Source organism: Bos javanicus, chromosome 6, assembly GCF_032452875.1.
Source record: "Bos javanicus breed banteng chromosome 6, ARS-OSU_banteng_1.0, whole genome shotgun sequence".
Classification (NCBI taxonomy): Eukaryota; Metazoa; Chordata; class Mammalia; order Artiodactyla; family Bovidae; genus Bos; species Bos javanicus.
The window spans coordinates 63,144,811-63,157,322 of NC_083873.1; the positions used below are offsets into that span (position 1 = coordinate 63,144,811).

At 37.1% G+C, this 12,512-nt stretch overlaps 1 protein-coding gene across 2 annotated transcripts in view; it reads right to left on the bottom strand.

Annotated features, from left to right (window-relative positions):
* Positions 1-4,923: 4,923 nt before the first annotated feature.
* The window catches only part of KCTD8 (potassium channel tetramerization domain containing 8), a 262,777-nt gene continuing 255,188 nt past the window's right edge, over positions 4,924-12,512 (bottom strand). The window contains exon 2 of one of the 2 annotated variants that reach the window (XM_061420046.1): positions 4,924-6,255. In XM_061420046.1, the coding sequence (XP_061276030.1) occupies positions 5,795-6,255 (461 nt within the window). In that variant the 3' untranslated portion in view covers positions 4,924-5,794. The remainder of the gene's footprint in view (positions 6,256-12,512) is intronic. The other variant, XR_009736990.1, reaches the window with a different exon arrangement.

Genomic DNA, 12,512 nt, shown 5'->3' on the forward strand with positions numbered 1-12,512 from the left:
ATTACTCTTATATACCATAAAACACATCATGTAGAGCAAGACAAAATGTTTTTAAAGTCATTTGATATTTCTGAGAATAGAATGATTAGTAATTCTCTATTGAGGGATTAAAAAAAGCTTTGGAGAGTAGGTGCTATTTAAATTGAAATATGCAGTATGGGAAAGATTTCAAATGTGAATGAAAAAGTTTTTGTGTATTTTGTGGGGGAAGGTGATTTCAGGGTGCAGATAGAGCCTCTTATTTCATTTAAAAGACTTATTCTAATTAAATTTTAATAAAATATTTAAATATTTTTATTATGTAAAGTAAAAGATTTATTTAAAGTCTTTTACTTTTAAATAACTAGTAAATGGTGTGCAGTTTGCTTCTAGTTGTGAATCTGAAAAAGATGGATTGCTTCTATAGTAGATTACAAATGATCACAGATTCCTTGTTTCTTCCATGAAGAGGTATATACTCCCAAGAGGAGTATATTTCCATATCGCTTGCATTCAAAATAACTTGCTTTGACCAAAAGAAGGCAGGGTAAGTGATGTTGTATGAGTTTGGAGCCAGGGCTCCAGATCCCTGCAACTTCTTGTCTGACATTTTTAGAACCACCAAGTGAACAAATTTGAGCTAGATTCCTGGAGAGGAGAGTTAGAAGACTAAGACAACGTGATGAAACCTGTCATTGCCAAATATGGAATGACACTATTACAGATTATTTGATTCCTGACTAATTATCAGTCAATTGTCTAGGTGAATAAGCCCAGGTGAGATCAGTGGGAGAACAGCCCAGCTGATTTCAGTACAAATTGGCAATTCTTGGAATCATAAGCTGATAAACTGTTGCTATTTTTAAGCCACTAAGCTTTGGAAGTGGTCTTTTGCCAAAGGTAAATTGATATGGAGCCACTTTATTGAGGACCTGTAATGTGATACTAAAGTTTTTAGACTTTATTTTTCAAAAATAGGGGGTTGTATTATATCATCAACGAACAGTGGAATTTGAAATTAAAAACACACTATCATTAACATTAGTACTCCCTAAAATGAAATGCTTAGGTATAAACCTAACAAATATATACAAGCTCTATATAAAGAAAACTACAAAACTCTGATGAATTGAATCTACTAACAAAATAAATGGAGATATATTCCATGTCCATCAATAGTAAGACTCAATATTCTCAAGATGTCAGTTCTCAACTTGATCTATAGAATCAATGCAATTTCAATAAAAATCTCAGTAAGCATTTTTGCAGATATAAACAAACTGGTTATAAAGTTTATAGGAAGAGGAAAAAGGCTCAAAATAGCCAATACAATACTAACAGAGAATAACAATGTTAGAGGACTGATGATGTCCATCTTCAAGATTTAGCACAGAGGCTACAGTAATTAAAAAAATGTGATCTTCGTTAAAAATAAAGCAAAATATCAATTAAATAAAATATAGATTCCCCTAAACAGACCCATATAAAAATAGTCAACTGATCTCTGACAAAGAAGAAAAGGCAACACAATGGAGCAAATGCTCCTAAAACAACTAGATGTCCACATGCAAAAAATGAATCTGACCATATAAAGTTATGACCAACCTGGATAGCGTATTCAAAAACACAGACATTACTTTGCCAACAAAGGTCCATCTAGTCAAGGCTATGGTTTTTCCAGTAGTCATGTACGGATGTGAAAGTTGGACTGTGAAGAAGGCTGAGCACCGAAGAATTGATGCTTTTGAACTGTGGTGTTGGAGAAGACTCTTGAGAGTCCCTTGGACTGCAAGGAGATCCAACCCGTCCATTCTGAAGGAGATCAGCTCTGGGATTTCTTTGGAAGGAATGATGCTAAGGCTGAAACTCCAGTACTTTGGCCACCTCATGTGAAGAGTTGACTCATTGGAAAAGACTCTGATGCTGGGACGGATTAGGGGCAGGAGAAGGGGACAACAGAGGATGAGATGGCTGGATGGCATCACTGACTCAATGGACATGGGTTTGGGTGTACTCCAGGAGTTGGTGATGGACAGGGAGGCCTGGCGTGCTGCGATTCATGGGGTCGCAAAGAGTCGGACACGACTGAGCGACTGAACTGAACTGAAGTAAAAGAAGCCAATCTGGGAAGACTATGTATAGCGTGATTCCAACTATATAATCTTCTGAAAAAGATAACACCATGCACATGCACAAAGAACAGCAGTTCCCAGTGGTTGAGTGAGGGGTGAAAAATGAATAAGCAGAGCATGAAGGATTAGAGTGAAGAGAAAATACTCTCTATGGTACTGTAATGATGGATGTGTGTCATTATGCATTTATCTGAGCTCACAGAATGTAAATATCAAGAGTGAACAATAATGTAAACTATGGACTTTGGGTGACAATGATGCATCAATGTATGTTCATCAATTATAACAATGCACCACTCTGGTGGGGGATGTTGATATTGGAGGAAGCTATTCATATTGGAGGATAAGGAATACATGGGAAAGTTCAGTACCTTCCTCTCAATTTTGCTGTAAACCAAGGCTTAAAATGATTATGCAATAAAATTGTGTTCACCAACCTAACACAGCACAGCAGTTATTATCTAACTGCTAGGCTGCACCTTCTCTGGCCTTTTGGTTAGAGAAAGCAGGGTTTTGTTGATGCTTGTTTTTTCTACACCTGTTAGTTTTTCTGTGTTACCAGCTTCTTCAGCTATAAATAGGCAAAAAGAAAACCCAAGAATCTCCAACAACATGTTGTTCTTTGGATCCTAACACCTCTAGTCAGCTTTCCTTTTTTTATTAGCCTTTCAGAGTCTCTTAAGAGTGTTCACATATAATGTCTATGGCTTTTGGGTATACTGAGTGGAAAAAATAGGGCAAGTGTATCAACTCAAAATTGAAAATCTCACAATTTCACTTTTATTTTCTTCTCTCATCTCAGTTAATACTCAACATGTTTCCCATTTATTTTAATAATGAAACATCAGGTCACAAGTTAAGCAAATCCTGTATATCAAACAGTATTTTTTGATACCATTTGAGCATCAAAGGTTCATCATATGAGCATCAAAATGCATTTATTCCCTAAAATATTTAAATTCAATGCCTGCTTCCAGCTTTTCTGATTTTTGGAAACCTTCTAGATTTTATCTACTGATATTTTGGTAAAGTTTTATATAGCAGTTTTAGTCTAAGCCATCTTTAAATTTTGGAGTCTCCTTTTTTTCAAAGAAGAGTTCTCATTCTAGCTTCCTCCCTTGATCCTCTTGTAGCCCCAATTGGGACAAGACAGGAACTAGTCTCTGGGACAAGACAGGAACTAGTCTCTGGTGAAAGCATAATTGTATGGGAGAATCAGACCATAAGCTTCTTCCCAAGGGCAATGGCTAGTAATTTGTATTTCTTGAGTATGTTGTTAACCTTTGAGCCAAATGCTTGGTGTATGGTAAGTGCTCAATAGACTATAGAAGAAATAGATTCTAATTTTCTAAGAAGGACTTTAAGGGTAGGCAATCTTATGGGAATCACTTCTCTTGTGGTAGAGATATGAAGATCTGAAATAGTTCTCATATACCAGATTCTTACCCCTGCAGTTCTATTTGAAATTTTGTGTTGGAAATAATAGAGGAGGGTGGGAGGTATTCCTCAGATCTACTCCCTGCCCTTCAGTGCTGGGCTTTCTATCACAGTGGGATCACCTCTACTGAATTGCATTTCCAAAGCTCATTTACCAACTGCTTCTACTCATGGTGGGAAAATGGAAAGTGTTGGTGGGAATTGAAATGTGAGAAGCTAGGATAACCTATCCCCTTTGTCTTTGCTTTGGGAGGCATCTTTGAAAGTGACCATGACTCCTTAGAGACTATAGTTCTTATTGAACAGCTTATTCCTATTTGAAATTTTCCATCTGACAGTACTGGTTCCAAAAATTCTGGTAAGCCCACTACCTGTTTTTCCCCTCCATCTCCAGGAGTGGTAGTGATGCTTAACTTCAATTACCTCATTTAAATCTTCTCTATCATGTTATTAATATCCCTGTTATCCCTAAGGTCACATTAGTGGTAGTGGTAGAGATGGGTAGAGATGGGAACAGTAGCAACCTAATCACAAGCTCTGTCCATTTAACCAGTGTGTTGCAGCTACACTTAGCCAACTTAGTGGGTGGGCCTGCCAACCTTCCCAAAATGAAATGCAGAATTTAAGAGTAGCTCTTTCACTAAAACCTGATAGGTTATTCAAGGCAAATCATACATTTGGGTTTTCTTTAATACTCCACTGTAGATGGTATTTTACATAATAGAGGAGTGAGAACTCTAAAACTACATCCAAAAATGAACGTCAATTTAAAATTTTGAGCTAATAATGCTTATCTTCCAATATTACCCTGGAAGAAATGGTACTACAAGTGCTGTTCAACTTTTATTTCAACTAACCACAGAGGAGATTGAGCTCTGATGATTAGAGATATTTTTGTCCTCCTGGTGCCTATTCTTTAGCAAAATTTTGGGATATTATATATTTTTTTTCTGTGGACATGGTGAGGTAAAAATTGTGTGGCTTATGATAAGAAAGATTATTTTCAAATATGCAATCAGGAAGCAAGCTCTTGTCATTCAGGCTGAACTTTTAGCTTCCTGTTGACATTTCTGTCCCATAATTTGCAAGCAGCAACTTCCCAATTGTATTTAGGGAGACTTTCAATCCAGTTGTCAGCTAAAATCAAATTTTAGTGCATCCTCAGATGAAATCTTTTTCTCTTGCAGGCTAAGGGTTTATTAATCAATACCAAAGCTATCTGAATTTGACTCTACCTCCATTTTGAATTATAAGTTTCTAACTTGTCAACATTAAGTTTGAACATATCACTCTCCAGTTTGGAATTTTAAAGGAAAAACTGAAGACAATGTAACAACTGAATATTTTAAAAGAAGAGTCAATAGACATCAAGAAATTCTAATATATATTTCCTTTTTAAATACATAAAGCTCTTCACCATTTCCCTCAATTATTGTGATTAACATGAGAGTAAGATCTTTCAGAGCATCATTATGCCAATTTTGACAGCCTGATATAAGGACTCATTTCACAGAAATAATCATAACTAGCATTAATAGATGAATGTCAGTGCCATAACACAAGATCATAAGGCATATTTACACCATCTTAACATACAGAACACCATACACATACACAAAAAAATCACAGATCCAGAACAAATAAAATTCAATCTCTTAGCTTACATTTATAGGCTTTGTCTGAACCATATTTTTTTTGCTATTTTTTCATAATTATTTCTTTCCAAGCAACAAACAGATCTTCCTATGTCTTGTGATTTATTTGTAATATTGTGCTCATGCAAAAGTAATACTTGTTTTATTGCGTTAACATTTAAATAGTTTTGGATTTGGGTCCCAAAACTATCATCTAACATTTTACTTGATGTTGCTTCATCCATATTGTCACTTTATTTGGAGTGATATGATGATTTGTTTTTGGTGAGTTACAAAATGACAAACATAGCCAGTTGACCACAGTTCAAAAATCAAGATTTTAAGCTTCTTGATCATGCACATTTTACTTTCATTCTTGCAAAATTTTTTGAATCAGGAACACCATTTGACTCAATATTTATTAGTTTTTTTTTTTTTTGAAATATTTCTAAAAACAACAACAACAGAAAGAATGAAAGAAAATACTGTCCCACATCCACTGTTCACGAAAAGGAAGAGCAGCAAGAATCACACTAACCATTGTTAGTACAGTCAGGTGGTGACACCGGTAAACACTGAACGTCATTGAATACTGCAGGAATGTGATCGTTACTATAACCCATACTTCTGTAACAGTTCAGATTGCCACTGGCGTTTGCGCTCTGGAAAATAATCTGGAATGTGGATTTTTTTAAAATCCTGAATACACTTTTTCATTTCTTCTTCCACACTTAGCTTCTCACAGACTTTCTTTTTGGAAAGATTGGTTTCCCGGGACTTGCTGATGAGCGTCTGAAAGAGTTCACTGTTTCTACGTTTGTCTGGTGGGGGCATCCATTGCACAGGTGCTTTTTTGGAAGGACGATCCAAAGTTAAAGTGTTAGGTTGGTGAGCTGTCGCCTGCTGGGCACTGGGTGGGTTGTCCTGGGGAGTGCTCGCCTCTGAGTGGCTGTCGCAACTGGAAGTGGAGAGCTCATTACAGGAAGTCCCACTCTCACTTCCTTTATCCGTGACTTTGTCATGTTTCCTATCTTCGTGTTCTTGTTTAGGTGACACTATTTTCTGAGGTGGTCCTAAAAAGGAGAAAAGAAGTAGAAAAACTGAGTAAGAAGTGGGAAGGTCAAATTAAATAAGCTTTATATATATATATTTTTTATTTTCAACCACAAACATTTAAGAAAAATGTGGTCTGCTTCCCTAATTTATATTTGAGGAATTAAATCCAACACCTGGTGTAGTTAATGCACACTGAAGCATGCAATGTGCTGATTAATTATTGATAACAATTAAATTTGAGGGGTTTGCTTGATGAGCATTTATCCCATAACAGATCATCTATAACTTCATGCTAAAAAAAAAAGATTTTGTTATTTTTAGTTACTGGTTCCTGCAATCTGAAAAAGATATCACATATAAATATTTTGTTAGTCCCATAACTGTTTTATTGAACAGTTAGTTCATTTCTGTTTTAGCTAATGGCATTAGTTGTCCTTTGCGTATATAAATAATTCGCCACCATAACGCAGAAAGTACCATGGCTCTATTTTACAAAGTAACAGTATTCTCCAGGCCCAGAAGTGCAATAGCATCATTTATGCTTCCAAGAGGGAAACTGGTTTAAATCTTATCCTTCATCTCTTAATCTTGTTTCCTGTCTACTTTCTTGGAGAGAATCGTGAAAGTACTATAAGATATATAGGTACCTAATATTATGCTGAAAAATATAGTTGAAATATAGTATTCTCTTAAAGTACAAGGCTTACCATTTGAGGTAAATTACCTAGGAGGACAACTTTCAGAAAATGATAGTTTGCCAAGATAATTATTTCAAATATACAAACAGTTTATTTCCAAGAGGGAGCATGTTTTATTCTCCTTGACTCTGCTGTGGGATTAGGATCTCCATCTAACACTTATTGAACATCACCACATACCCAGAACTATAATAAAACCTTGATTTAACTGGAGCCCAATTATTCAGAAATATAAGTTACTCAAATGTTTTTCTCTTGTATTCAACATTTATGCACAAGTTATCTGAACCATAATTGAAATGAAAGGCATCAGTATTTTAAACAATTGCATAGGGGATTCTACTGTGAAGCCAGAGTTGAGAATAACTGGTCAGATTCATAAGGTTTCAACCTTAGCCACATATGGAATTACCTGGAAAGCATGGATTATTGATGCCTTGATCTTAACCCCAGATATCCTGCTCGATGCTACCTGATCATTGGGTCATTTAATAGATTCAGGTGATTTCAACATGCAGTTAAGATTCTGAGGGTTTCTTCAGTCTAATATATATGAATTAATAACCAATATGAATAGTCTATATTACTTAGAAGGGTGAGGAAACAAACAATAAAAATACTTTTCATAAGAGCACCCACTATGTACTGCTGCTGCTGCTGCTAAGTCACTTCAGTCATGTCCAACTCTGTGCAACCCCATAGACTGCAGCCCACCAGCTATCACCAATTTCCCTATTTAAAGTTAGAAGAAAACCCAATGATGCTAGACATTTAGTTGAAAGGGAGTAAAGATTTTAAAAAACTTTAGAACCTTTTGGAAGGCTGCCCTGGTGGCTCAGTGGTAAAGAATCCGCCTACAAAGACAAGACACTTGGGTTTGATCCCTGGATCGGGATGATTCCCCAGAAAAAGGAATGGCAACCCACTCCAATATCCTTGCCGGGAGAATTCAATGGACACAAGAGCCTGGCAGGTTACAGTCCATGGGGTTGCAAAGAGTCGGACATGACTGAGTAACAAACACACACATACACACCCCCCACACACACCCACATATATGCACCATACAAAAAGGTCTAGTACAGTAATTCTCAACAATGAGAGTACAACATTGTAATTTTTTTAATGTACAAATGTACAGGTCCATCTCTGGAGATTTTGTTTGCTGAATGAATGGTTTGTATGTATGTATTTAAATGGCAGTCAGAGTGGTAAAGGAAGTACAGCATCTGTTTATCTAATTACCTTAATGGCGGAATGTAATCCCAAGCTAGCATAATGCCCACTAGCCTAGTAAAATGTAGACTATAAACAAACGGTTTTTACTTGTTTACCAAACTTGTGTGTTATTTTAACCAGAAATCTCTACAGAGGAATCTAAGATTTTCATTCCCAATGACGACTAGAGGATTAAACTGCAAGTAGCTGGGAAAGCCAATTTATGTTTAAGAATTAATGAGTAATGAGAAATCATTTCCTGTTAATAGGCAGGGGATAGAGCATTAAATAGAGATATCTAGGCAGAAAAGTAGTAACATCCAAGAGGAAGACAGTACAGAGATACCACATACCATTAAAGCAAATGGTTCGTTCTGTTTTGATTCACTGGGGAACAATGCTCAATGAGATAGGCCAGGAAGAACACAGATGTACATCAAGTCCATTTGTTCAGACACCAAGTCGTGTCCAACTCTTTGGACCCTATGGTCTGCAGCACTCCAGGCCTCCCTGTCCCTCACCATCTCTCAGAGTTTGCCCAGGTTCATGTCCATTGAATCAGTGATGCCATATGAAGTCCATGTGTTAACTAAATAAATTATATACAGTTATTGTTCTTAATGGTATTAATAATTATCCATGGAAAAATACTCCCCAAAATACACACACACACATGCAGTCTCCACAGCACAGCAGAATGCAATATATGTATGCTGGAAATGGATTACTCTTGTCTGTAGTGTAAGATGGAACCTCAAGGAAGACTTCTTTGAAGAAGGCATTGATCACTTTAGCCAACAGAATTTTACTGAGCACCACGACGTGCCAGGCGGGGGCCTAGAGGAGGCACACAAGGGTGCTCCAGTGAAGCCCACAGGCTATGTTATGGTATTCCATAACATTAAGTGTTTAAAATGCATGAGGCACTTTAGAATATCTCCCACTGTAGACTTTGAACTCCAAGAAAAAAAAATGGAGGTGGAAATCTGAATTTTCTTTGGTCTCGAAAGCACCTTTTTCTCAAAAAAAGAACTTAGAATAGGTATAGATATTAACAAGAATTAATAAATATACATTTTATTTCTCATCCCTCCTAATTCTTAAGCTACTTTGGCAAGGTAGACTCCTAATCAAGAGACAAATTAGGTTCAGATGTTCACTTAACAGAAAATGCATAACTTTATTTTGTCCACACTTTTTAGTTTGTTTTTGAAGTGTAACTGATCTAAGCACTATGTTAGTTCCTGTTACACAACATAGTGATTCAATATTCCTATACATTTCAAAATGGTCATCAGAGGAAGTCTATATATCATGTGTCACCATATAAAGATATTATAGAACTATTGACTATATTCCCCACACTGTACATTTCATACCTTTGACATATATTTTGCAACTGGGAATTTGTACCTCTTAATCTCCTCATCTATATCTTTCCTTTCCCCATCTCTGCCTCCTGGAAAACACTGATTTGTTCACCTTATCTATGACTATGTTTCTGTTTTGTTGTTCATTCATTTTTTTTTTTAATATTCCAAATGTAAATTAAATCATACACTATTTGTACTTCTCTGATTTATTTCTGTTAGCATAACACCCGCTCAGTTCAGTTCAGTCGCTCAGTCATGTCCTACTCTTTGCGACCCCATGAACTGCTGCACGTCAGGCCTCCCTGTCCATCCCCAACTCCTGGAGTCCACCCAAACCCATGTCCATTGAGTCAGTGATGCCATCCAACCATCTCATCCTCTGTCGTCCCTTTCTCCTACCCTCAATCTTTGCTAGCATCAGGGTCTTTTCAAATGAATCAGCTCTTCCCATCAGGTCGCCAAAGGATTGGAGTTTCAGCTTCAACAGCAGTCCTTCCAATGAATACCAAGGACTGATCTCCTTTGGACTGGTTGGATCTCCTTGCAGTCCAAGGGACTCTCAAGAGTCTTCTCCAACACCACAGTTCAAAAGCATCAATTTTTCTGCGCTCAGCTTTCTTTATAGTCCAACTCTCATACCCATACACGACCACTGGAAAAACCATAGCCTTGACTAGATGGACCTTTGTTGGCAAAGTAATGTCTCTGCTTTTGAATATGCTGTCTAGGTTGGTCATAACTTTCCTTCCAAGGAGTAAGCGTCTTTTAATTTCATGGCTGCAATCGCCATCTGCAGTGATTTTAGAGCCCAGAAAAATAAAGTCAGCCACTGTTTCCACTGTTTCCCCATCTATTTGCCATGAAGTAATGGGACCAGATGCCATGATCTTAGTTTTATGAATGTTGAGCTTTAAGCCAACTTTTTCACTCTCCTCTTTCACTTTCATCAAGAGGCTTTTTAGTTCTTCTTCACTTTCTACCATAAGGGTGGTATCATCTGCATATCTGACGTTATTGATATTTCTCCCGGCCATCTTGATTCCAGCTTGTGCTTCCTCCAGTCCAGCGTTTCTCATGATGTACTCTGCATAGAAGTTAAATAAGCAGGGTGACAATATACAGCCTTGACACACTCTTTTTCCTATTTGGAACCAGTCTATTGTTCCATGTCCAGTTCTAACTGTTGCTTCCTGACCTGCATACAGGTTTCTCAAGAGGCAGGTCAGGTGGTCTGGTATCTCTTTCAGAATTTTCCACAGTATATTGTGATCCACACAGTCAAAGGCTTTGGCATAGTCAGTAAATCAGAAATAGATATTTTTCTGGCATTCCTTGCTTTTTCGATGATCCAGCAGATGTTGGAAATTTGATCTCTGATTCCTCTGCCTTTTCTAAAACCAGCTTGAACATCTGGAAGTTCATGGTTCATGTATTGCTGAAGCCTGGCTTGGAGAATTTTAATCATTACCTTGCTAGCGTGTGAGATGAGTTAAATTGTGCAGTAGTTGAGCATTCTTTGGCATGGCCTTTCTTTGGGACTGTAATGAAAACTGATCTTTTCCAGTCCTGTGGCCACTGCTGAGTTTTCCAAATTTGCTGGCATATTGAGTGCAGCACTTTCACAGCATTATCTTTCAGGATTTGAACTAGCTCAACTGGAATTCCATCACCTCCACTAGCTTTGTTCATAGTGATGCTTTTCCTAAGGCCCACTTGACTTCACATTCCAGGATGTCTGGCTCTAAGTGAGTGATCACACCATCGTGATTATCTTGGTCACGAAGATCTTTTTTGTACAGTTCTTCTGTGTATTCTTGCCACCTCTTCTTACTATCTTCTGCTTCTGTTAGGTCCATACCATTTCTGTCCTTTATCGAGCCCATCTTTGCATGAAATATTCCCTTGGTATCTCTGATTTTCTTGAAGAGATCTCTAGTCTTTCCCATTCTGTTGTTTTCCTCTATTTCTTTGCATGATCGCTGAGGAAGGCTTTCTTATCTCTCCTTGCTATTCTTTGGAACTCTGCATTCAAATGGGTATATCTTTCTTTTTCTCCTTTGCTTTTTGCTCCTCTTCTTTTCACAGCTATTTGTAAGGCCTCCTCAGACTGCCATTTTGCTTTTATGCATTTCTTTTTCTTGGGGATGGTCTTGATTTCTGTCTCTTGTACAGCTTCACGAACCTCCATCCATAGTTCATCAAGCACTCTATCAGATCTAGCTCCTCAAATCTATTTCTCACTTCCACTGTATAGTCATAAGGGACTTGATTTAGGTCATACCTGAATGGTCTAGTGGTTTTCCCCACTTTCTTCCGTTTCAGTCTGAATTTGGCAATAAGGAGTTCATGATCCGAGCCACAGTCAGCTCTCGGTCTTGTTTTTGTTGATTGTATAGAGCTTCTCCATCTTTGGCTGCAAAGAATATCATCAGTCTGATTTCGGTGTCGACCATCTGGTGATATCCATGTGTAGAGTCTTCTCTTGTGTTGTTGGAAGAGGGTGTTTGCTATGACCAGTGCGTTCTCTTGGCAGAACCTATTAGCCTTTGCCCTATTTATTCTCTATGTCCATCCATATTATCACAAATGGCACAATTTTATTATTTTTATTGCTTAGTAATAATCTATTATGTGTGTATATCTATTTATATACATCTATGTATTTGTATATGTATATAGATAGATAAACCATACACACCAAATCTTCTTTAGCCGCTTGTCTACTGATTGGCACTTAGGTTCCTTCTATATCCTGGCTCTTGCAAATAATGATTCAATGAATATAGGGGTGCATTTATCTTTTTATAATTAGTATTTTCATTTTGGGGGGGATAAATATCTAGGAGTGAAATTGCTGCATCATATGGTAGCTCTGTTTTTAATTTTTTGAAGAACACACCTTCGAATGTATAGAATGCTATCACAGTTATTTGCATAAATCATTAAGGGTAATAGTCTCCTTTTGATTTATGTTAGAATTTTTGA